At 37.9% G+C, this 26047-nt stretch overlaps 1 protein-coding gene across 3 annotated transcripts in view; it reads left to right on the top strand.

Annotated features, from left to right (window-relative positions):
- The window catches only part of MLIP (muscular LMNA interacting protein), a 108020-nt gene that overhangs the window by 26891 nt on the left and 55082 nt on the right, over positions 1–26047 (top strand). The window contains exons 1-3 of one of the 3 annotated variants that reach the window (XM_088162268.1): positions 4345–4776; positions 20644–20802; positions 22690–23049. In XM_088162268.1, coding sequence (XP_088018394.1) covers positions 22765–23049 — 285 coding nt within the window. In that variant the 5' untranslated portion in view covers positions 4345–4776; positions 20644–20802; positions 22690–22764. Of the gene's footprint in view, positions 1–4344; positions 4777–10721; positions 10889–20643; positions 20803–22689; positions 23050–26047 lie in introns of those variants that run through there. The other 2 variants (XM_088162270.1, XM_088162269.1) reach the window with 2 other exon arrangements.

Below are 26047 nucleotides of genomic sequence, written 5' to 3'. Positions count from 1 at the left end.
CCCACCCAGAGTAGGATTCAGATATAATTCAAACATCTCAGTTGAAATTCTGGAAAAGCGATTTTTAGTTCCCTTCAAGTCTTGGGCTTTCAATGTTTTCTTATATGAAAATTTCCCAAGCACATCTATTTCAGCTTCAGTGGCTTCATTTTACTGTATGCTCTGAGTATTTTGGTGCTGATCTGAAGCCATATCTCTATCACAAATGCAGAAGGCAGAAGTTATTTTGGTAAGTCCTTTGACCCTATGAATTTGGTCTGAGCCCCCCCCCACCAAACAGATCCACTGGGTGGTCATTTCTGTTTAATACAAAGGGAAAGGGAAACAAAAAATCGTTGTTCTCTTTTAAAAGGCATCCTACTGGAGTGGGGTAGGGGAATGTGGGTGCCTCCAGCATCCTGGAGATCCAGTCTTTGAATAATTTCTCTAAATCAATGTTAAGATGCATCGCAGCCCCCAAATCTCACCCTCTATTAATAACGTCCCTTAACTATTGGTGGGCAAAAAGCAATCAAAAATACTGAATATTTTCTGAATATAAAGCAGTGTAATGGAAGAGGGAATGAGTATTACCTCTTTCAAGAATGGTTTCTTGCCTGGTGGTTGGGAAATATATGGGTTTAAGTTTCTTTAGGCAGACTTTATTTAGAAAGCTGGTTTGAAAAGGAAAAACAACTGCCTATATTACACACCTGCGCTTGTTTGGTAGTGTAAACATCTTTATATTGCCAGCCTCTACGTAGTGTAATAGAAAGAATATTTGAGCATTTCAAATACTTATAACTAGCTTATGTAGGATGCAAATTGGATACTAAATAATATTTAGGAAGGAATTTAGAGATGGGTTATATGCTAATGGAAAACATTATAACAAAAAAATAATAGTCCTTACTATAGACTTATGATAATATTTTATATAGGAAATACTTTTTCGAGCCTTACCTATTTTCCTTTGCTATTAAAAGCTTGATCACTGAAGTTTGGCACATAATTTGCATTACTGTCCTGAGAGGTTGCTTCAGAGTGCTAGATGGCACTGGAAAATGTCTCCTGTCCCCAGCTGAAAATATCTTCCTGCTCGTTTTTTTTCCCCACTGGTTCTGTAGTGTAGACCAGTGAAGCCACAGGGAGATACAAGGAGTACTGGCAGTTCTCATCAGCTGAAGAAGAAACCCACAGTCCCTTAATATTCCTTCAGTTGAGTTTTACCTCTTTAATGAACTCCTCCTCAGATACTTCAGAATTTTTTATGCTTTCCTGAAGCTGCAGGATTCATTCTTTACTATTACACAATTTTAGCTCTTTTTAAACTTTGCTCCATCATTATTGTGATGCTTTCTCATAGGCACAGTGGTGTCAGATTTTTTTGTTTTGCTTACTATTACCAACATATCTAGACAGCTTTAAAGAAAAAGAAGAGACCTACAATAGTTTATATGATGTTGAAGTGCTGCTCTGCAGCAGTGTGTTCTACAGGAATGGTGCAATATGGTATGCAGTGTTTTGTGTGGAATGATGCATCAACAGATAGTGTAGATGATAAGAAGTCTGAAGTTGATCACTAGGTGATCTCTGGTTTAACCAAGACCTGTGTTAACGAACAAAGCTTTGTTTTACTTAAGAGATTCTCCACCCCAAAGGAACTAATATCGTTATGCCTTTGTGGCTAGAAAGCTATTTGCTACTTTCTTTGTCATGTTTCAGGTATAGTTTAGAATTTGCCTACACGTTGTGGGGACTGTATTAAAGAATATGGTATCATTAGCTTTCCCCTTCCTCAGTGTCATGTCCTTGTCAATTTTAGAGCTATTTGTTTTAATTTAAAATGGTGTTTCACTGCAGTACTTACTGCATTGATCAAGTATGTTTTTGGGAATGCTTTTAGAGATTTAGGGTTTGAAAAGATGCAGTGATGTTTATACATATTTCTGTACATTTAAGCATGAAAGTTGTTCTTTTTGAAGATAATGGACAGACAGATCCCTGAGGCTATTGTCTTTATACCATTGGTTTTCTCTGTCACTAGAAATGAACTTGGCTGGCTGTCATAAAAAAACTTCACTTCCATAACAGGCAGACAAATGTAATTGCTTTTGTAGCATTGCATACCATCAGCTCAAGGGCTCTTAGTGTGTTTTATTACAGTTGCAGTTGACTGATGGAGATTAACCTCATGCTAATTATGTAAATGGAAAACCTTCTGTCTCAGATGGTGCTTACTACAAGGATTACTGATGTAATTTATTCATAGAAACAACAAGATTTTTTTTAGTTGCTTAGAAGCCATTTTAAAATCTAAAACTAATTCATTACTTCTGACCATCTATAATCTTTATGGTGCACTTGCAGTTATATAAGATATACTACTCCTGAATTTGAGATATTTTCATAATATAAAAGCTATTAGAATATCCAACTGCAATCACTGTCAGTCTTTTACAATATCTACATTGACAGAACCTTAGTTTGCTCATAATGTTTGAAAGTTTATTTCTTATTCATCAGCATCTTAAATTAGACAGCCTCAGTATCTCAGCTCTCTGCAGCAGGGCATGTTGATTAGTGTTTCTAGAAAGATTTGGCATAAGTTAGGTTGATGCTGGCAGAGAGAGGTGGGTAGCATATGTAGTGCATCATCACTATACGTTTTCAGTGTTGACAGGAACAGAAGCAAGCTGACATAACACATCTTGATAAGTAATACTGCTATTACCAGTGTCACTTTTATCACCAGCTATGCAAAACATTGGCCTAGGACTGATTTGATGTGAAAATAACATTGGCATGTATTGACATATATATCATATTGATTTTGTCATGACATTCCTTGGAAGGAGTAAGATTATTGTATATTGCTTCAGTTTACTTGTTAGCATTGCCCTTAATATCTCCTTCAGAAGGCAGTAGTTATTTTTATGCCTTTTTTCCCCCCTAGTGACAAAGATAGCATTCATTGGTTTGGATATGAAATGCTTATAGGTAACATTTTTGTATGAGAGCCTGTCATACAATTAATTTCATTGCCAACAATTCAAGTAGTGAACAGATTCAATGCCATTCCAAATTTTTTTAATTTTTTTTTCAGAATACAAATCCATTTTTGATATTTCCATCAAAATTCGATGTCTGGAACAGCATACTTTTTCTGTTAAAAATGGAATTTTACTATTACTTATGTAATGATCTATGCATCTTTAAGATGTGCCAATAATTTGATTGCAATTTAAAGTTGATTGGAGGTTGCTAACTTCTGAATGTGAATGACTGGTATCAAAATGCTAGGCTGATCTAGCGGAGGTAGTCTGGAAAACAACTGCTGCAAATTGCATAACCCTCCAAAGCACAGGAATTTTAGGGTGATATAACTGGCATGGACTCTGAATGGGTGGTGGGAACCTGAGCTGTGAGGTATTTACTTGCACAAGTTCATGATAACTTAGCACTCTAGATCTCAGTGGAGAAGGTTTGGCCATAGACTTTTATTTTCACCATGTAGGTACTGTGGAAAGGTACAAAAAGTGTGGGGTTTTGTCTAGGGCACAAACAGCTCAGTATAGCACATTTGAACAAAAAAGATCTTTTGTGAGAACTGAGAGGTGCTTGCTGGAACCTGAGTCATGAGAGGTGGTTTTAGGCATCCAACTTGGTGGGGAATTTTTTTTCATGAGCTAAGTAGCTAATAGTTATTATGAAGTTGTTTATTGTAGAAGCACATCAGTTATAAAGGCAAAAACAAAGCAGATCAATGGCAAAAAGCAATGACATAAAAGCAAGTGGCATAAAGTAAAAGGCAATGACAAAATGTAGTGGCAAAATGCCTCAGCTTTCTCTAATGCATGTTTTTTAATAGAAACTTTGTAACAAGCTAAGACACAAACTTGGACCACTACTTTTTAACTTATTCTTAGCACACTAGGCTATGTATCAACGACGTACATGGCCTATCTTGTTTTAACTGAAAAATGTAAGTAATATTCTTAATTATAACTTTATTATGTCTGAAATTAGGTTCTTGGAGCTTCCACGGAATTTCTAGTGTTTTGGATTATGTTTTTTAACTTTTATTAGAACATGTACTGCTACTCTGGCATTTAAAACTTTTTACTTGCTAAAAGCACTAAAAACTTACTCTATTTATTTACTTACTATATCTGTTTACTTACTCATTTCATCCACTCACTCATTCATTTTATCCACTTGCTTGCTTACTTATGCTAAAACTTAAACTTTCACTTCTGACTTATGTGTGAGCAGCTTAACATACTTCAATCCATCCAAAGGTTTTAAATCAATCCCTGCACTCTGATTTCTCTCTGACGAATTCAGAGAGACTCCTGACTCACTGACTCCAGCAAAGTGGATCGTGGCTCTTGGTCCTGCGTTGCCTTTGCAGGACTCATCTGCAGGTGCTGTGCAGTGTTTGGTCCATGCACGATGGCACATTCCCTCCAAAGCTTGGAGGGCCGTGTTTGAAGGACAGGAGGCACCTCCATGCTGTGGCCACTTTGGTGTGGAGGATGAGTCATTTGGTTAGCACAGAGCCGTGCTCTGCTTATTAAATTCGGTGACGTGTTACACAATTAGCCTGTATTTGTGCGGCTGGTGACCCAGACTGGCTCAGGTCTCCCGAGCTCTGGAGCTTAGGAAGGGATAATTTGGATCTCTCTGTAGTAATCACCCAAGAAAATGATGACCCTGGAGTGGTGAAGCTGCCTCGGGGAGCCATCAGGAGAAGCTGACTGTAGGAAAGAGCCCGAGCCCCGGCGCTTGGAATCGGTAAGGATGGGACACGGAGCCACGGGGGAGCAGCTCGCCCTGCTCGGCATTCTCAGCTGTGACTCTTTCCAAATTTAGGCTTCTGAACTGGGGATCAGTTTCTTACGAGAAGGAGACTATAAGAGCTGCCACACGGATCAGCAGGGTCCTGGCTGTGCAGTGCCCTGTCCCAGGCTGTGCCTGGAGCTGGCACCCCGAGAAACGGGCCAGCACTATGGGCTGAGCTCGCATCTCTCCATTTGCCAGGCAATTACAACACTGCTTCATTAGGCACAGAGTACGGCAGTGAGTTTCTCCTAATGAAAGTCTTTCATGTTGTTTAACTAATTGAATATTCACTGGGCCAGAGCGGGGGACCTAAATTGTCCTTTCCATTCCCGTGTCCTGAACAACAGCTAATCTTTAGCTGCTTCTGCATAGCCCTAAATATTAATTATTTATATGGATTTTTTTGGTGGAATTTCTATGTATTTGTTAAATGAATCCCTCTTTGTTGCCTTATACTAACCTAGTATTTTAACTTTTTTTCCTTAAATATTCTTATTGTGGGTTTCCTCCTCACAATGATTCAGTTTTCCTCAGAAAATGTCAAGAAGCTTTTAATTATTCTCTGCATTTTGAACAGAATTTAATTGAGTGTTTGAAAATCTCTTACATTTGATGTCAAAATCTAACAGCAAACCAATTCTTGGTGACTTTTTTGTGCACCTTCCTTTGCTACTACATAAGTAAATTACTTTCTTTGCATATTCCTCAAAGATATCATGCCTCTATTTTATTTTATTTAAGATTTCATTTTTCAATAATTATATTGTCATTTTATAATATTAATAATTAGGAAAAAGCTTTTGCTAGCACTTATTGAACTAGCTCTTATTAGGCTCTCAAAAGTTGTGTTTGATTATTTAGTGAGTGCATTTTTACAATTCCTGGAAAAGCGTGCAGTCAGTGAAGCTTTACCAGAGGGTTTATCTTACTGATCAGTTGCAATGATGGATACAATACATAAGAATTCTTTCCCAGAATATACTTTCTAAGAGTCTATTTGTGTACCAGATATTTTAAAGTGGTGACAAACAGCAAAGAAAAAAAAAGAAACAAAAAAGAAGTTAAATATCTTAGAAGTGATGTAGAATTCAATGTTGCTGGCTAAGAAATACTGCAAAAGAGTTTTTCATGATGTTTCAGGCTAGTTTGACCAGGTGTGAAAGGCCACACGACTGCAAATGCTCTACTAACATATTCAAATGAGTTATCCCCTGTTAGCAGAGATGCATTCTCATGCTGTCCAGGGAAGAAGTAATGGTAGGCTATTAAATAAATCCACTTGCACCACAGTAGGTTTTTTTATTTTTTTATTTTTTTTTGCAGCTGTGGACGTCCTTAGATGATTGGTTTACTATCTGTACCTCCACTGACAGATAATAACCTTTAAAAATAGTCTTGCAATCAGGTGCACATGCTCCAAGAGAGATAAACTACGTTTGGATGAGAAAACAACTTCTGAAGTGTGCCACATGGGTAATTAGGGTTGAAACAAGCTAATAATTTAGAATTTGGTCTTCTGAAGTGATACAGCACAATTCTTTTGGAACGGTTCCTTTCATTAGTCTTCATGGAATGAAGTATATTTTTAAGTAGCAGATGTAATTGTATGAAAGCCTATTTTATTTTTATTTTCATGTGATCTGAAAAGAATAAAAAAATCTTGCTCAAGTCTAAATTTTTTGATTTAAAAAAATTCCATTAAAATCTCTACAGTTTCATGTGAGCAAGGCCTGGTGTATTGTAATAGGACAAGCATATAGTCTGCTGACCTAGCTATTTGCAAAAGCAAATCCCAAATTCTTGACACTTCACCTCTGCCCACATAGCATTCTCCTGTCTTTCATTTTACAAACACACACACGCACAAAGACATGCACTTTCTACAGAAACCATGCCAAAGCCTCTTAATCCTGAATGCTCTATTGAATGTTTGAGGTTCTAATAAATTGGAGTGAAAATGCAATGACTAAGAAATTGTTTGTGTCATATGTAGGGGACAAAGAGTTCTTAAGCAGACCTGATTTTGTTTTTGTAGCACAAATCACTCTCTATAAACCTTTTTTGCTGTTGAATTTAACCAAGAACAGCTGTGGGTCAGTACAGCCTTAATCTTGTGTTTATTTAGCATTAGTGAGGAGCCAAAACAAATGTCTGCCCATTGCTTCAAATCTGTGACCGTGTGCATTTCTCATATGTGTTGTTTTGGAAGAAGAATAAAGGCTGATGACAGATCAGATGTGCAGATCCTTCACTTGCAGCCTTCTGGCTTGTTTGTGACCATCAGATGCTGCAGTGGCTCTTGGCTGCTTGCAAAAGGCAAGTTCCAGTGAGTGCTGCAGAACAAAACCTGCCACCTCACAGTTACCTAAAGCTCCTTTCTTGCTCCTCAAATCCTTCTTCCAGGGCCTTAGAGTCAGGATTTTTGAGTCAAATGCTTCCCAACTCTGGAAAATTGTAACAGCATTATAACACTCAAAAACTGAGTCTGACAATTTTGACTAGGAAAAGACTTTATGAGAAGAAAGGTTTAAACCTTTGGCAATCTGTTTTCTGATGCTAATGGTGGAAGACCTCTTTCAAAGCCTATGCTGAAAAACACATTTGAGAAAGAGACATCTGAAAATAATCTGGTAGCTGGGTCATTCATCAGCACTGTAGGAAACATGGGGTGAGTTTCCTTCTTGTCATTCAAAGAGAGACATATTCAAAAGCAGTTCTGTCTATCCATTCTGGTGCTTCCACTAATGATTCCCTCCTGGATTCAAGGCACCATCCAGATAAAATGAATGAAGCCAAATATGTTCTGTTAAAAGGTTTTGTTCAAGAGAACTGGCTTTTTTAATGTGGAAGAAAATACCTAAATGAAAAATTCCTGGTCCAGTGCAGAACTGCAAAGGAGATGGGATTTCCTATGTACCAGCATATAGAGGCTGTTGAGGCAGTGTGCAACAAAACACAGCATCTAACTTCTACTGAAATTAAAAGCAACCTTTTAAATTAATGGAATTTCATCATCTGCTAGTATATTTGGTAATTTTCTGAAATAATCTTTCTTGGAAAGCAGAGAAAAATAATTTTTTGGTACAAGAGGGCTTTTAAGTTACTTCCAAAAATAGCTTCATCAATTTCCTTAACCTTTAAATTCTTTTCTCCATGCCAGTTTCTGGCTACTTAACAAACAAGACCTAATAGGTAGGGCAGAGGCAAAGTCAGAGACTGGGGCTGTGAGACAAATACTGCATGAGGGAACAACTTTTTGGGAGAACCCATGTCACTGATTACACTTGCTTAAAGAGTCAGAGAATGGGTGTTTTATGGAGGAGGACTGGACCTTTGGGTATATCTGCCTTTTGCTTGTTCCTGAGCTGTCCCCTTGATCTGTAGTCTCTGCTATAATCAAAACCTCACCTTTTTGGGTAGCCGTGGCAAGACTGAGCTCCTCATCCCTTTTTACCTGAACAAAGAGCTATAGTCAATAGGAGCATAAAGTCTAACACTATGAAAAAGAATTTGACAAAAGTAGTACAGCAATGCCTTTTTTTGTAAAAACTGAGTTAAGAATATTTTAAAATAATCTAAAGATTTAGTGAAAAGTGTGGATAATTAATATTTTATTGGATTGCCAATACATTGCTGTTAGGATGGTCTTGATACATGACCTTGAGTTTTAGTGTTTTTAAAATGTTTTAAAATTTGAGACTAGGTGTGCTTCTGTGTTATGGAAGCTAATTAAGCTGTTCAGAAGACATTGATTATGAACCTTTCACAGATTGCATGGTGCCTTGTGCAGGCAGATAGGAGAGCTTTATTAAAAATGCTTGTCATTTCTTAATATTGTTCACAGGACATATAATCTCTGGGATAAAGAATACTTGCAAGAGTCATTTGCTGATGCAGAACAAGGACTTTTATTAAGTCCAAATCTGTTTATTATCTGTAAATCTTCTAACTTGTCAAAACACTGGATGAAAAAGTAATGCATGAGTGATAGGGTTTTTTCTGTTGAATTTAATGAAGGATGCACATTTGATGTCTAGTTTAATGATTTCTGCTCTTGAAAATAAAAACTATGACTGATATCTCGAATTAACAAACTGATAACTGGAATGCTTTCATTTTTTTAAACTTTATATTAACCTCCTATTTTACTTAATTTGAATTTAAATTTCAATCTTCTTCTAAGATATATTTCTTCCCTTTTCAGAGCTAAGACCAAGTTCAGAAACTCAGAATCATACTAATTTTTACTCAGTTCTTGGGTAAAATTTGACTTATTTCAAGTAACCTTGAGGAAAAAAAGGTCCAAAGCAATAAAAAAAAAAATCACTATTTCTTCTGAAATCTTGCATGATTCTCCTCAATCTGTACATTTTAGAGCACTGCACTAAGCAAGCAATGTTTTCCCTGAATCTCACCTCTGCATTTAGGAGACTGCAGATTCATCTTCCACTAAGGCAAAAGGAGCAAAGGTCTCTTTGAATGGCTACAAAATGTTGGACTGTAAAACCCAGTTTGAAGAAGATGTCATGTGTCTTTAGAAAATAGAAAACACAGTACAAGAGAACTTTGACTTATGAATGCTCCTAACATCACCAAAATGCTAAAAGTCTTTGACAGGAGGAGAGAAAGAATCCATCCCATGTAATGCATGTCAGGAATGTCACTTAATGCACAACTTGAGGGTAATGAGTTCTCCCTGGTGATGAGGATGGTTTAAGAATCTGTATGAAATATACTAGACTTACTGCCAGGGTCAGCCTTGATTGTACTGAGTTTATTTTGGAGTATTATAGGAAATATGGGCTTTGAACTATTTTAAAGTGATTAAAATATTTATAAAATCTCTGGTATTGTAGATCTGCCAGTAAATTAATTCAATTACTTCTTTAATCTAAAGCTATGATTATTGCATTCATGCCTTCCTCCAATTTCTTAGAATGAAGATACAACATGATGGTACAAATACATAGGAATTAAGTACTGAATCTACATTGTTTCTTACTACATGCAAAAGTGTTTTCCATTGCATTGTCACCTATATTCTAATATTAGGAACTTCTGAAGAAAGTATCAGTAGACAGCATGTAGATTTTTGTTCATCTCAATTAGGTCCCCTCCCCTTTTTTATAGTATTTTCATCCTCTGATCTTTTTAGGTAGTTCCTAGCATCTATGGAAAGAGTGTTTACACATTTTCAACTGAAACAACAAGTATTCTTTATAACACTGTCTGGTTTTGCTTAAATTTGGAAGACTCTTCTTTAGAACCCTGACATTAGTACCATACTTGGTCATAAAGTGTTTTCTCACTACCCAGATTTGTTGGCTAAAGAAATTATGCTTGTTCTTGGTGCAAAATGTACAGTCTGCTGTTCTCCTACAGTTCTTCTATTCTTTCTCCTACACTCTAAAATATCTGAGGAATGGAACATGACTGTATTTAGTGAATTATTATGCCAAAGTGGAAAACAAATAATTTTTTAATGAGACAAAGTCGAGTTTGTATATATATATAGGGTAAAATTATAGAATAAGTAAAAAAATAAAGTTATTTAATTGGAGCAAGTGTAGTTAGTCTTCCCAACAGACAAAGTCATATGAAAATGACCCCAGCACTGTTAGACATGCAGTATTCTTTATATCAGGGAAAGCTCAAGTTAAATGTTTAAAGACAGCTGCTTTTTAATGATTGGCACAGAGAAGAAAACAAGATTCTAAGTTTATTATCATTCCCTCCTGTGAACGTGCAGAAGAAGCCAACAGCCATTCAGCTTTACCTTATTGTTTGCTAGCAGCTGAGTGCCAGAATAATTACTCTTTGTAGCCAGCATTCTTCTGGGCCCACACAGACCTACTCAGAAAATAGCTCATTAAAAGGACCTCTGAAAATCCTTGCTGAGAAGGGGAAAATATGACCTTCAGTTTTATCACAGACATTTTGCTGCTGCTTTTTCAATATTCATTTTTTATTTATCTTCCAACTGTGTTCTACATACTACAGGCAGCAGTCTGGAGAAGGAGGCATCTGAATTATCAGCCCTCTGAGTTTTATTAGTAGGGGACAGGTAAGAATGCTTGTAGATGAGCTTCTATTGATTATTCGTTAAATGCCTGGCAGAGATGACTGTGAAGGGTGCAGCTTCTGATGGGAAGCCAATTGCTGATAATACAAGATGAAATAATCAGTTTCTTAGAGTTTAAAATATTAACTGCCTTCCCCTCTGTGTGCTTTGCTTAAAAGCTGAAAATTTAGCAGCTGATATTTCCGAACTACTCTGTGCATCCCTAATGTACCATCAGGGAGGCCTCTGTTCTCTTCTTTATGAAAAGGAGCTGAGGAATATGGGCTAGAATAGTATTACAAGACTTTCATTGCTTTCTTCTCGAATGACAGTAGGAAAAAACTGGTGACAGATTAACTGGAAGCCTGGTCATATTTGAGTAGATAAAGACTAAGGCTTTAATTTGCCTGTGTTGAAATCTATTACAGCACCGCTTTTCTTTTTTTTAAATACCCTTTTCTAATTGATAAAAAAAACTTGTTAAATCCAGAGGCCAGATGGCTTTTTGAATCTTGAAAAACATTTTTGAGAGTGTGTTACAATCATTTAGTGAGATAACTCCAAAATATGGAAAATGTTCTATTATTGGCATGTGGGTGGCAGCTGTGTGGTCTTTTGAAAATTTAACAAAACTCTTTCTTAATATTCTTAGGATCCCTGCTCCAAAAGTATAGTTCCTCAGCAATACCAGTTCCCAGATGCAAGTTGTAGCAGTTTAGGAAAAGAGATATCTATTGAAAATGTGATTCTTATTTTAAAATAATGGCAATAGCAGAGTCCAAACACAGGAAAGACCTTTATAGAATCTGTGCAGCTAGAAGCCAATCACATCAGCCTTTACTTTCCTCCTGCCAGATGAGTTGTTTTTAAATGGAAATTTACTTTCCAGTTAAACAGAACTTGTCCAAAACATTATAACTCTCAAAATCTCTTACTTTTTATAGTTTTAAAAAATGAAAATATTTTAATAAACTAAATTGAAAAAGCGATCAAAAACTTAAATGTAATTTTAACAAGTTTTGGTTTAGTGGAGAACAGACAGCAGTAATAAAAGAGGAAAATTAGAGGAAGAGGAAACTTCTAGGAAATCAGAAAATCAAAATGAGGAAGCACCTGTCAGTGGAGACATTAATGTAGTAGCTGCAGGTCGTGTATGAGGATATCAGTGCATTTTGGTGTTTTGATGACAGCAGGTGGAGCTGGTTGGTTGTATCAGGGGCAGGAGGTAATGACAGGATCTGTTAACCTGGGGCATGGGAATGGGCACACTAAATCTTACAGAGGTAACTGCAGTCTCTGAGTGGGGAGTGTTGGAAACTCTCCTTGTATCCTCTCCTGGAAAGAATTTTCTTTGCTCCCAGTGCTGGCAGTGAGAACGAATTTGAACCTGAAGCTGTAGTCCTTTCGGTTTGAGGACAATTTTTCTTAGAATAAATGCTACCATTACCAGATGACCACGGTAAAAAGGGCCATAGTTGGTCTTTTCTTCCTGTCAGACTTGGATGACTGGGGTGCTCACACTGTGTTGAAGTGTTTTGCATACTGTTATACCTGGGGAAATAGAGAGAAAATGCTGTTGTGAAACAAATGTTGTTGTGTTTGCGAAAATATTGCTAAAGCGCTCTTGCTAACAGCAGGTGTGCCCTGAAGCACTGAGAGCCCTGACATCCAGCATATCCTCATAAGGGTCCGTGAAGGATTTCACACACTGTTAACCTGGAGAAGTTTGAAGTGTAACTCATCTGCTAAAGTCAGGCTGTAGCAGCTCCTCCTCCTTCAGTTGCACCTAAGCAAACCAGCAAGGCAGTGCTTCAAAACTGAGCAGAAACCTTGCACAGGTGGGAAATGCTCGATCTCATCTGCTGCATCCAAATCACTACCAAACCTCAAAGGTGGTTAGACCAGATACCTTGTGCAACTCATGCAAGCTAGAGAAACACATATAGAGATGAAAAATTTTGTAGTTACTCTAATTGAAAAATTAGCAGTCTAATCACAGAGTTATAATGTTGTTAATTCCCTTTTCCCTGACAGGAACAAGTTGAAGGAAGCCCTTCTCAAAAACAGCATTTATATGAGCCTTTCTGCTATTCAAGATATTATAATTATGCTAATGAGGCTGTTGTTATTAAAGCAGATCATTTTCCACAGGGTGCATTTGGTTACTCAAGCAGCTTTCTCAAACCCTCATGCACTAGCTCATGCCCAGCTGGAGCCACAGCTGGCAGGACAGCCCTTTGTGCAGAAGTAGAGTGGGATTCAACTTGTTCATTGCTGATCCCAGTGGTCTTGGGCTGACACTTGTTATTCTGAATTTATCATTTATTTTGTATTCAACTGGACCACTAATCCCCTGAGTTGATCAATTTGGGAAATACTTTTGTGCACTACCTCTTACACTTGCCCTCTCTTCAATCTATTTTCTCTTAGCATGTCCTCATGGTATTGTTCACTCAAGTGCACACAAATTCGCACATATATGGGACTTCTATTAGGATGTAGTCTAGGTACAGACATACTCACTCCTAAAGTCCAAATGGTCCTATTATTGCAGCTCATTCCCAATGATCACACAGTTGAAAGCAACCTGGACAACTTTCTCATTTCTACCACTTTTAATTTCTATGCATTGTTGTGGAAGCTGCCAGCATCTCCAGTTGTTAGCAGGATGGTAGATTGTGCTGATGGTGGGGCTTACCCTGTGCTTTGGGCACAGCTGCTTGAAGCTACTTAACAGTTAACAGTTTACTTGTTCCTCTCATTGGCCAGCACATCCCATATCTAAATTTCTTGTGTTTGATATGTTTTATGTATGCCAGATACTGGTTCTTTGCTTGTTCTGTTAATACCAGCGCACAAGGTTGCACTCTTGTCGTGAGGAACAACTTATTATTAAGGATTTGTGGTTATAACCCTAGGGCTCCTATTCCACTCTTGTACTTTCAAGGCTTCTGCTGTTATCTTGTGCCTATACTTTTGGCAGCATATTTTAAAATCTCTTGTTTTTCTTTAACAGCCTTCAAGCTATGATAGCATGACATGTAGTATTAGCACATATGTATCCTTTTTCTGGAGTAATTCTGTACAAAATTAATGATCTGCTAGGAGGTTAGCTCAGTTGGTTAAAGCATATGCTAAGAATGCCAAGGTTGTGGGTTCAATCCCTGGCTACTTAAGAGTTGGACTCATTGATCCTTATGGGACCCTTCCAACTCATTCTATCAATAAGAGGGTGTAGTTTTCAACACATGGAGGGATATGTGCAGGCACGGCTGTGATGCTGGGCACCACCTGCTTCCAAAAGGCATTGCTTGCAAAATGTCACTGGTGTGTTACCAAACTTGCTCTACAATGTGTTTTCCAAAGGAGAGGTGCAGAGATGCTCACCTGTGGTGGCAGCACCACTGGGCTTGGCTCTCCTCTGGTGTTGTGGGCAGAACTGGCAGTGCTCAGTGTGTGGTGGCAGAACCTCTCTGCAGGTGAGCTCACCTCTGTGGGGAGGGAGCTGCTCTGGCTGAAATCCCTCTGGCCCCCAACTGTTCAGTCATTTCGTGACACCAAAAGGCAAATGGATGATGTGTGATACTATAAAATTGAAGTTCCTTGCTAGCATCATCCCACAAGACTGATGTCTCAGCTCTGACAGGTGTAAGTAGGGATTTATTTATCCTCCCAGTGCTTGATTTGAAAACTACACCCTCTTATTGATAGGCACAGCTTTTGGGAAAAGACAATAAAGGGAATGATGTCATATAGATTAATGAGAATGTGCTTCAAGGTTGCTGTGAAGGAGGCAGCAGCATTTTGGGATTCTCTTACAGGGCTGAAACTGCAAGAAACTCTTATAGGAAAAAGAATAAATTCTAACTTTCAGTTTCTCACTGACTAATCAGGACGAAATTGTTCAAAAATGGACTGGAAAATTTGGATCTGTTTTGCCTCACTGCTATACTAATGTGACTAACCTGTGTGCAGAATTTTTGGTTGGGCAGAGGTTCATGACATTGCATAAGCATATATTATGTATAACAGTTTTTAAATGTATTTGTTAATGTGCTAGTATAGCTGTTCTACATATGAAGGCAGAAGTTCTATGACCTTGTAAGGATTCCAGTTTCAAGGCAGACATTTTTCTTTATCTACAGGCACTAGATTTGATCTGAAGTCTCCCATTTCCTAAGGAGTCTTCTGACAATGAACAATATAAAAATATTTAATAAGCAGCCCATGTGCATGTTAGCACCACTTTTCTGATTTGTTTTGATTTTTAAAAAATTGTCTTTTGTAATCAGCCTTCAAACTTTTTCAGTCTACTTTTGTCAGTCCTTGACTGCCTTCTATGAAATTCTAGATACCAAGCCTGGCCACACTAGTGCAAAATCAGCCACAATATTTCAGCTTAATTTCTGGTTGATTCACACAGCAAAATGAACACAGGACAGCCAGAAGGAAGTGGTGATTACCTGCTGAGGGAGAAGCTAGGGGCAGTCTGGCTATGGGGCTGCCCAGCTGTGGTTTTGTGCACGGGTGATGGACTAGAGCAGCTTGGGATGTTACAACACAGTGTTTTAGCTTGGCAGATGTTGCTTCTTAGGATGTTTCAGAGACTGGAAGAACATAAGGGGTATAAGGATGTCAGTGATTCTATAAATATGATTTAAAGAGCCAGGTCATCTTAGACCCAGGGTCTAATATTTTATGACCATTTCGTCACACTGCATTTAATTAAGTCAAGTAAGCATAACAGGCAAGATATTTTACTTGCCCTTAGAAAAAGAAGGAAATTAAACATTATTTTTTACTTTCTTTTCATCAAATTTAGCTGCATATGTGTAGAGCAGTATCAAAGAACAATTACAATTGTATAAAGTCTGCTGGGCTGAAGAGCTTATTAAAATCATGTTTGAAAAAACCCACTTAATCTGAATGAGCTCTTGCATTTTGAATAATAGATTACAATTTTTTACTATTATTCATTTGCTCTTTCTAGTGCTTTATACACATCACACATCCATTTTCAAAAGATACTTGTCTGCATTTGAGTGTGTGTTGATGTAATGAAAGAAGCAGAAATGATTTGCTGAAGGTGATAAAATGGGCACATCATAAAGCTTGGGGAAGCTTCTGGACCACAGCTGTCCTTGGGAACTTTGGCACAAACTTCATCTTGACTGTAATTTCATTCTGGATTTTTGGAATGGGTTTAGCTTTTTCCTCTGAAGTTTCACAGAGAGAAAGTTGCTGATCATCTGCTGCTGTTTGTAAAAGGTTTTAGAAAAGCCAGAGCTCATATTACACAATAAACAGCTAATCCATATTAGGTTACTGTGATAGCTATAATAAATCAGGATATGAAGAGAGGCTGAAAATTCTTACATGTCATTAACTGATAATTCCATCTGACTAGATTTTTCTCTGTTCTGAGGAGGAGACAATGTCTCTTTGTGGTTTGACTTTAGTGTGAACATAGAAAAGAAATTTAAGGAGAGATTACAGAAGTAGGGCTGTGTTTTTGGATGGCTCCTCCCCCCGGCTGTGTGAATGGTGTTATCTGTGCTCTCTCGGATGTCAGAGCTATATTTATCACTCAAGAATTGTGGGCATGTGAATTTGTGCTCTGACCAAAACAGTGCTTCAGTCAACATGTTTCTATTACACGATGTACACATTTATTATTTTGCTATAACAAATTACTCATAATTTCCTTTTCTGTCCTTTAAACAAATAAATATCTTCAAAGGAAGAACTAGATGCTTCAAGAATGAGGTTTTCTCAGGGTGTTGTTTTATTAATGGAATGACTTACATTAGCAAATCAGTGGAAGAAATGGTAACGTGAACCAGCATATTGAATTTCATTTTAGCAATCTGTATTCCAGAAGGAAGTCCTGAGAAGCAATCGTTCCTCAATGGAACCTCAATTTAAATTACAAAATAGGGAGTATGCTGAATGCATATAGAGCATATGAGAGATTAAATAGAAGTGTTTGTTTGTGTTCATAAGGTAACCAAGACAATAAAAATAGGCTCTACAAGTAAGGACTATAGAAGCTGTGGTAATGAAAACAATAATTAATATAATTAAAGTTACTATCCCCAGGGCAGCTGTAAATTGATGGTATTAATTATGCAACAAACCTGTTTGTAAATTGATGACATAGGAGCTCATGGGAGTCATCTAGAATAAATTTTTCGTTTTGAAGCTTTTGGGCAGTATATTATGCAACTGCCAACAGCCACCAACAGATATTCAAAGGTTATTTATATTAAACTCTATGATTTGTATTCTTCAAAGAACTAATTAATTTGAAGGCTGAAATTATAAACAATCAGTTATTTCATGTGCATAAGATTGATTATATAATGTAAACCAGAGTTCCTTAGTATTGAATTCAATAGATGTCATAGTTGGTATTTTTCTGCCCCTGTAACTGCACTGATTAAAGTGAATTCCAGCAGCAGGGAATGTATAGTATTGAATTACCTCTGCTGTTAGTACTGATTGTGGAGAAAAGATGATAAGAAGTTTAATCTATTTTTACATAGATATTTGAATTTGAAGCTTTTTTCTTTATTATTTGCCTCTACGTATCAGAGTGGTTATTAAGAGACGTTATGAAGTGCTGGAAGTCCAGCCTGTTCATTTCTTTTCAGTTCTTCAAGGTTAGAAACATCAGTCAGAAATAGAGATGGCAAATGACATGAGTATATGAAACAAGGTGCAAAAATCTTTTTTCTACCTTAAAAAAGGAAGTAGTATGTAACAGCTCCTTCTGCTTCACATTGTTCAATTAAAATTGAAATTTTAAAATGTCAAAGTATTTTTACTTATTTAAAAAAAATCTATAAAATGAAAATAAGCACTTAATTTAAAGTAAAAAATATTTCTCTTTTGTTTTTCCTCAGTGGAAATGTTTGTGTTTTCTGGCTAGTCATGTGATATTTGCTTGCCTAGGTTTCTGTGAAGCAGCTTAGATTGCATGACCAGTTTTACCAGCTGGAAGTTCCTGTTTCTCAAATGCTGTGAGTGAAACCAAGAGGAGCACAGTCCTGTCACTGCTTAGTGCAGTATCTAGCAACTTAAAACTGTCTGAAATGCAGTAATTGTATTTGCTTGTGTATGCTTTCTAAACTTGAAGAAAATAATATACACTGGGGGAATATAAATAATGCCATGATTTAATGGCATCTCCCACCTGAAAAAATTATTCTTTGTCCATTTTTATGTATTTTCCAATCATAGTTTCAGCTTGCAAGCAATTTTGGTGATTATTTCCACAATGTCTTTAGGCCAAATACAGCAAGGTTTTCTTTGTGTGTTTTGTAATTTTTCCACCAAAGCAATAAAATTGGAAGTGCAGGATAAGACACATACAAAATAAGGTGTTATCAAGATATCTCCATTACTATGCAACAGCCTGGAGCCTCTAGTCTGATTTCTTGTTTGTTTTTCCTCGTTACAAATATGTAGATAAAACTGTGGGAGTTTAGCAATGCTGCCACATTATATTGGAATTTGCCATAAATCCATTTGTTTGGGCTTGCTATTTTCACACTTATTCCCTCTCTTCCTTTTTCTTTTATAAGGAATATTTTGCCCTCTGACTCAAGAATGTCCAGCGATACAGAACAGCTGCTGTAAAGTGTCAAAATGAGAGAATGACTAGAGGGTGAGGCAGAGGGGGAAAATGTTTTGAAAGACAACCAAGGTAGCCAAAGTCATCAGCTGCACTTCCTAACTAGAGAGAGAAGATGAAAGCAGAACTACAGGTCTTCAGGAAAGCAAAGGCCATGTCTTGCTGATTTTAGTGTATGGAACAGAGTGGTGTAAGGCTGCAGTGGATTGTGTCAGCTGTACAGAAATCACTAATGCTAATATGATGGTTGCTCCTGCCTGTGTGCAGGTATCCTGCACCTGGGAGGCACCTTTGGGTGCACAGGGGCTCGGCTGGAGGCTGCACCCCTGGCTGTGTTGTAGGGACTGGCAGCTGCTCCCTAGTGAGAGCATCCTTGAGTACTGATGGCACTCTGCTGGCTTTTGTCAGGTGCAAGGAGTAAGTGTTTCATGTGCTGGCTAATAATATTTAAAGATGGTGCTGCTCTTTTTTGAAAAGCAATGATCAGACTCAAGTACCTTAGCTCCTGAGAGGAGGACAGAGCTGTTGTTTCTCCTTCACATAAAATAACAGCCCCAGCTCCTGGCATGGTGCAGCCTTTAGCTGTGGCTCTTTCACTGTGGATTCAGGCCATGCATTATATATTCCAGTGCTTGGTCACTTGTGTGAAAAGGAGGGGGAAGTAAAAGTAGGAGAGCACCTACTACTTGCATACCTCGATGGGTCTGAGAGAACACAGTTCTTCCAAACTGTAGAGGAAAGAGGAGTTGACAGCATTTCTACAAATAACCTGCCTCTGTTTTGCCCAAGCACTCCAGGAGGCAGCTGTTAGTAGAAGTAACTAATACTTGCCTAGAATTTTTTAAAACTGGAAATTTGTGTCCATCATTTTAATGTTCCAACCACAAGATGATCAAGTAATATAAACCATAATTCCACTCTGTTCCATAATTGCTATTTACTTATGGATGCAAATTACAAAGAAGCATAATGAAAGTCATAGCTTTTCAATTTGTATCACTTTAAACAAGCAAGAAAGCAAAAAAAAAAAAGAGAAAAAAGCTGAAGCAATAATCCTGTTTTCCTGTATGATTCAATACAGTTCAAACCTCTCTGAATTAGAGTTCATTGAAAAGACAATTAGCAGTCATAAGATTTACATCAGATGATATAACAAAGCAAAATCAATGTACTCCACAGTTTTGAATCAGAAAAAAGAATTTTTTTCCACCACAAGTGGTGGAAAAGTCAACATGCCAGGTTCAGTGGTTTGGGGCATGGTTCCCTCTATTTACCTTGTGAAGCATGTGCAGCTCCTCTTCCTGATATCTGGCAAAGCAACTGAGAGTTTTACAATGATGTGGACTTCTTTTCCCTGTTCTATCTCCTGTGAAGGGGGTTCAAGTGATCAGAGAGCACTCGGATTAAATTGAACATTTAGGTGAAATGGCCTTTGTTAGTCTCTCTTGTCTTTGGTGCATTCGGGCTCTATATACACTGTCCTACTGAGAGGGCAATAGGGGAAGGGAGAAATAAGCACACAGACAAGCAATTAGTTGGTGTATGTGGCTGGAAAGCCCAAAGAAAATGGAGATGGTAGTTAAATCACAATTTATTTCAGATATTGCTCAGAATTAACTGCATTTGCATTCAGAAATGTGAACTTTCTTTTTTTTTTTTTTTTTCCCAGAGCAAAGGTTTTTCCAATTTGGTTTTTGTTAAGCAAATACTCTAGGGGCTATAATTTGCCCAGATACAGTGGTATAATTGAATTCTTGTCTTACTAAAGTGGAGTTAAACAAAGATAAAAACAGCCTTGAAGTGGATTGAATATGGTTTTCTGATTTTGTTATGGAAAATTGAAACAATAGCAAGCTATTAAACAAAAGTTCTCCTGTCTGCTGTGCTACACCTCTAGAATATAGAGAATGTTGATGAGTATAACTAAGGCAGCATTTTATCTGTTAAATAAGGCTTTAATACACAATTAGCCAATTAAAAGACCTCACCAAAACAATGACCAGTAGACTTAATAATAGACATGTAAGTTATGTAGATTAACTAGTCCATGTTATTCATATTGTCTCTGATAAAAATAATCTTTATTTGGATATAGAAGTTGAACTAATTTTGTGTTTTGTAGGTCTCTTCTCAAGAATCTGGAACCAAACCATTGACCTTCACATTTGTACCATCCATTGGACGACTTCCAACTCATTTTGAGGTTGTGGATATCTCTAAGTTTCTTGTGACAATTCCAGAGGAACCAAAGGATCTGAGCAACCAAAAAATTGTAAATAAGGTAGATTTGTGTTTGCATTACTTTTTTCACTTCTTCTAAAGATACAATTTTATTTTGAGCATTGCTGAACTGAAGCTCTTTCCCTTGAATGGTTTCTTGGCTTGTGCTTGGTTTAATTACCAAGATGTGGAATCATTGTGCAAGAGAAGGCCAGTTCAATAGGTCTGCTCTATAGCTTGCTTTGCCTTTGGCAGATTTTATATTGGAAGGAAACCCTTGATCACCTCAATTCTATCCTCTGTCAGTCATACAATGGCAGATAAGGGGGACTCCTTCTAGATCTTCATAATAGCAAGGGTGGTGTGCAAGGAGTGTTATCACATGGAAATTGACCAGGAGTTGTTCACTGGATCCTGATTTCAGCAAATGCCAGTGCTGTGGCTTCCTGTGGCATCAAAGTGGAAGTGAGCTTCTGATTTTTGAAAACTTGTCCCTGTGATTTGCTCCAATGGTGAAGCCAGCAGCACAGCATTCCTGGCTATTCCTTTCCTGCCTCACAACACTTAATGCCCTCTTATTTTATTCCATGCTGCTTGAAAGGCTACCACAATCCTCAGGTTAATGTTAATGCTTATGGCAATTCTGCTTTTGTGTAACAGCTCCTTCCCTGGGACGTTGCTGGGGCTGCAGTTCTGGGTGCTTTTCCATGTAATAAGGAGTTCACACCCTCTGACCCGAATATGTTCCAGCATTTCAGTGTCCTATCTGTTAGGTCTGGGCACAGGATGGATGTATTTGAAGAGACATTCACTGGAATATTATCCACGGGGAGCTTAACTCATTAGTTACATTTACAGCTGCTCAGTATTGGTTTTGTTATAAGTAATGCCCAGGATAAAGGAGACTCAGGTCTTCCTGATTCCATCCATCCTCTGTGTTTCTCTGTGGACAGAGGAAACTTTTCTGCCAGTTGATGCAGTTGTGAGGCCTTCATAGCACAGATTAGCCCCTCTTCTAAAATGTCTAGAACCTGAATAATATTTCAACAACCAATACCAGATAATCAGAAGAACACTGTCAAACTCATAATGGTGATATCCCCCTTTGTGGTCCAGTATTTCTTCAAAGAACTGAACTCCAGGGCTCATGGAGCTGCAAGTGAAGTGGAAATTTGTAATTACTGTGTTCCTCAAGCAGCATTCAAATATGAGCCCCATCTGGAGGTTTCCTCTAGCAGTACACAATATATCTATTCATTTACCTGATTCTTTCTCTGTGGGAAATATGATTCACAATAGAAGTTTTGATATTGAATGATTTAATATGTATCATATGTGCAGTCTGCACGGTTCCTGCTTTCATCCAAAGCATGCTTGAGAAGTGACATACTGGATGTGGAAATTGCAGAAAATACGAAGGACAATTGTGGTCTGTGTTGCAAAGCTTGAACATACAGTAAAGCTCTCTGACCTCTGAGTCTGTTTGCTCTCTTCAGACAATGCCTTGTCTTAAGGGCCTTTGTTTCTTCATTAATATGTATAGGTTTTGTCCCAGATTTGTCTGTCACACTCCTCTGAGGAGCATTGTCTGCTCCGTGGATCCCGCGCTCAGGATGCCTTCCCATCGTGTCTGGTGTAGTGTGGTCTGACAGCTCATTCGGCTTGACTGCACCCTCCTCTCGGCTCCTGGGCCAGCACTGTGCTCAGAGCTCCCTGCTGCTCTGTGAGCTGCTGGGAGGGCAGTCCCACAGCATTGGCTGGGGGCTGGAAGCTGGGATTCCCTGGGGAAGTGGCTTCGACCGTGTACTCATCCCTAAATTCTTCATTTGCCTACTGCGCTTTTGGTAGTGCAGAGACAACCACTACCTAAAGCCAAAATTGCTTCACATTTTGGGGGATGCAAATAAAATGCAGTTAATTGGGATCTTTTGCCTTGTATCTTTTGCAGTCTGAGGCAGTCTCTGATGAGCTGGTCTTAAAGAGTGGGGCCAAACAAGACTGTGTCTGTACAGACAGCACCCGAATGGCTTTCCAGTCCCTGGGGTGTAATTCAAGCAAAGGAGAAATGCAAGAGAATGACCTTTTTAAGGCTGAGTTTATCCTGATTACGGACTCTGGGGATGAAGATGAAGTAGCTGCTGCCTCAAACAACGCTCCTCAGCCTTCCAATGGCTACAGTCCCATCAGTGCTCAGCTGCTGACCACATCCCATGTTTCCCCTGGCACCAGAGCAGGGAAACCTCCTGGCGATGGGCACCTTCCAGGTGTTGCACTTTCCCACAGTACTACTGATCCACAAAAACATCAGGTAACAAGCTCTTTAGACTCTAGAGATAACCTTTGCTTTCTAAATCTTTCAGGATCTGGAGCCAGTTTTGTACAGCAGCTTGGTCAATTTGTTCTTTAATTTAACATTTTCATTGGCCATTTCTGTAACATTTGGACCTTAAGGAGCTGGCCCAACCCTTCTGACTCTGCCTCTCCATATGATTCTGGTGTGTGAGTGGAGCAGATGAGGCAGATCTGTTCTTTCCTTTAAAAGCAGCTCATCATGACAGCAAGTTAATCAGGAGATGTTAGATTCCTAGTCTAAATTGGGTAAGGTCATTGAAATCAATGGAGCCTAAAGATCACTTGAATTATTTGCATCAGACTTCCCAGAACTAGATTCTTTTTTCTCCTCAGCAGTTCTTGAAGTCCTTTTTGCAAGAGAAAGAGCCTGTAAAAATCCTATTATTCTGGTTGTTGGTTGGTACACCTGACTTTGCAAAGGTGCAAAGAACTAATGAAGATGAAATTTCTGTTTTATGTGGATCTTTATAGGTGCATTTATTGAATTACTAAATTTTAAGTTATCCTTGGGACATTTCCAAAAAGGGTCTTTTCAAAATGTTTCATTTGCAAAATGCATCAATCCAAACTACTGAATGAAAAGTTAATGTTAATTAACTTTAAATTAAAAGTAAAAGTTAATTCTTCCATCTTGGGAAGAACACTGATCTATATTGAAGGGTGTATATGCAATGGAAAATTCCACCTTTAGCAAAACAGCAAATCCTTCTCACATGAAATAAATTCAGGCTTTTCCTTTGACCTTGACTGGGTTACCATCACTTGAAAATGCAATTCATCGTTGATAATTTAAAAACAAATATTAAGTATGGCTACTTTGTTTCTGAAAATGAATAGGATTTCGTATCTTGTGTTGAAATACTTTTGCCACTCAATTTTTAATCAAATTCAGTGTCAATTTTTGATTGAAGACATTGTGAATAAGAAATCCACTCTGGTTTGGGATTCACAGCGATATGAAATGTTCATTTCTTCAGAGAAAATCCCAGTAAATCAGTGAGAATTTTCCATGAAGAAAGTTAAAGCCATAGGTAAGCATACATAGAGGAAGCAGCCTGTAAGAGAATACTTGTTCTGAGGAAATAAAAATTTACTTTAGCAATGTTCAGGCTTTCTTGGGTATTTTTTAAAAAAGCTTTTACTGAAATTGGGTGAATTTTGGAGTACTATACAGAAGAGTACCTATATTGGATCTTTCTTAAGCTTCTGGTGACTTGAGAAATAAAGAGGGGTTTGGCTGGTGAGATAACTGAAAATAAAGATTGCACAGAACAAGAAATTATGCCCAACTTTGCTCAATATTCACCTGAACAGGAAGAGAGGCAGTACATAATATGGGTAATTGCATATCTTGTCATTATTCTTTAGTCACAAGTTTTCAAGACTGTACTTCCTCAGTCTTCATTATCTCAGTATCTTTAGCCATTTCTATTGCTTCATTAAAAGGTGTTTTTACTAAGCTGCCTTTCAGTGTTGTTCTGGTTCTAAAGTGTTTCCTCAGGCATCACTCTTTCTGACTTGTTATCTGATGAAGGATCATCACTTCTGAAATGAAGGAAAAACTACAAAAAGATTAAAGAGATGCATGGTTTATCTGTTGGTACATTTCCTTTTTACAAAGGATTCTATATATGGGCTACCTTTTCAGTTCTTGAATTCTAAGGGCACTATCATGTTCCTTTTAAGAGTGATTGCATATAACATTATGTTAACTTAAAAGCGTAATTAGATGATGAGTTTCCTGTCAGATGTGAAAAAAGCAAGGATCAGTATTGGGGACCACTGTGTTGCAGAAGGATTCACTCTAACTGACCCAGAGGGCTCATTCAGCTTCATTCATTTCTGACTGGTTAAACAAAAGGAAAAAAAGGAAAGCATTTAAAAAAAATGGCAATTTATGTTCTGTGAGACATAGAGGTCCTAACTGATGTTGGAAAATGCTGTGCTATATTCAACATCTGAAAAAAATAGTCTGTTATTGTGGTCACTGTTTGAACTTTTTGGTAATAGTTTAATGTTTATGTATTGTGTTGAGGGTTTTTTTTTGTTTGTTTGTTTGTTTTAATGTTTAAGAGAATCTAGCCATGTAAGAGAGAGTCAGACTGACTCCTGCCTTTGGGAGTTTACCCTTTGGGTTGAGAGGGATATCTGCTTCCCTGAATATCAGGGCACGAGCTCAGCTTGGAGAAAATTCTTGACTCGCTGTGGGGGATCAGTAACCAGGAGGACTTTCAGTTACTCAGAGTCACTTGATGTTCCTCTGTCCTTTGAGTGCCATCTGGTTTGGCTTTTCCAGACAAATAAGTCAGGAGTCCCTACAAACTCCTGCCATTGCTTGGGCAGTGCATCTTCCTTGTTGGGAGAAAGTGGACTGCTCTAAATAGCATTTATATTAATTGGATCTCAGCTCACAGTCTGATTTACTCTGTTGTCTCCAGGGATTTTTTCAAGTTTTCCACAGTTTCAGTGTTTCCTTCTGACTTTCTGGTTCTCAGGTTGCAGTCTTTCTGGGTAATTTGTTTTTATTTTTTCCAATATATAAGCAGAATCTGCTGAGATCAAAGCATGGTTAACTGGGCCCAGGATCAGGTCTAAATTGAAGACATAATTCACTCAGACGTGATTACTTCCTTTTGGGCTCTCAGTTTGCACACTCTTTCCCTTTTCCAGTTTGACCAGCACATCGGTCTTGCTGGTATAACTAACCACATCTTTTGTGCCCTTCCAAAACAATGTGACCTCAACCAGAATGACAATTTGCCTTATGTCCAGCTCAGTTTTGCCATTTTAAATGTGCTGGAGGTCTCCTGGGCAAGGCTCAATACTAGTATTATGTCCACTTTGATAATTCTGGAATAATTAACTGCAAGGCATCAAGATATTTTTCAAGTGCCTTTGTCCCTTTGTGCTAACGTAACCTTGCCACCTATTTCAACTTTCTTCATACATTTTTG

This window comes from Sturnus vulgaris, chromosome 3 (assembly GCF_052056855.1).
Source record: "Sturnus vulgaris isolate bStuVul1 chromosome 3, bStuVul1.hap1, whole genome shotgun sequence".
Classification (NCBI taxonomy): domain Eukaryota; kingdom Metazoa; phylum Chordata; class Aves; order Passeriformes; family Sturnidae; genus Sturnus; species Sturnus vulgaris.
This window is presented reverse-complemented; position numbering and strand designations above follow the sequence as displayed.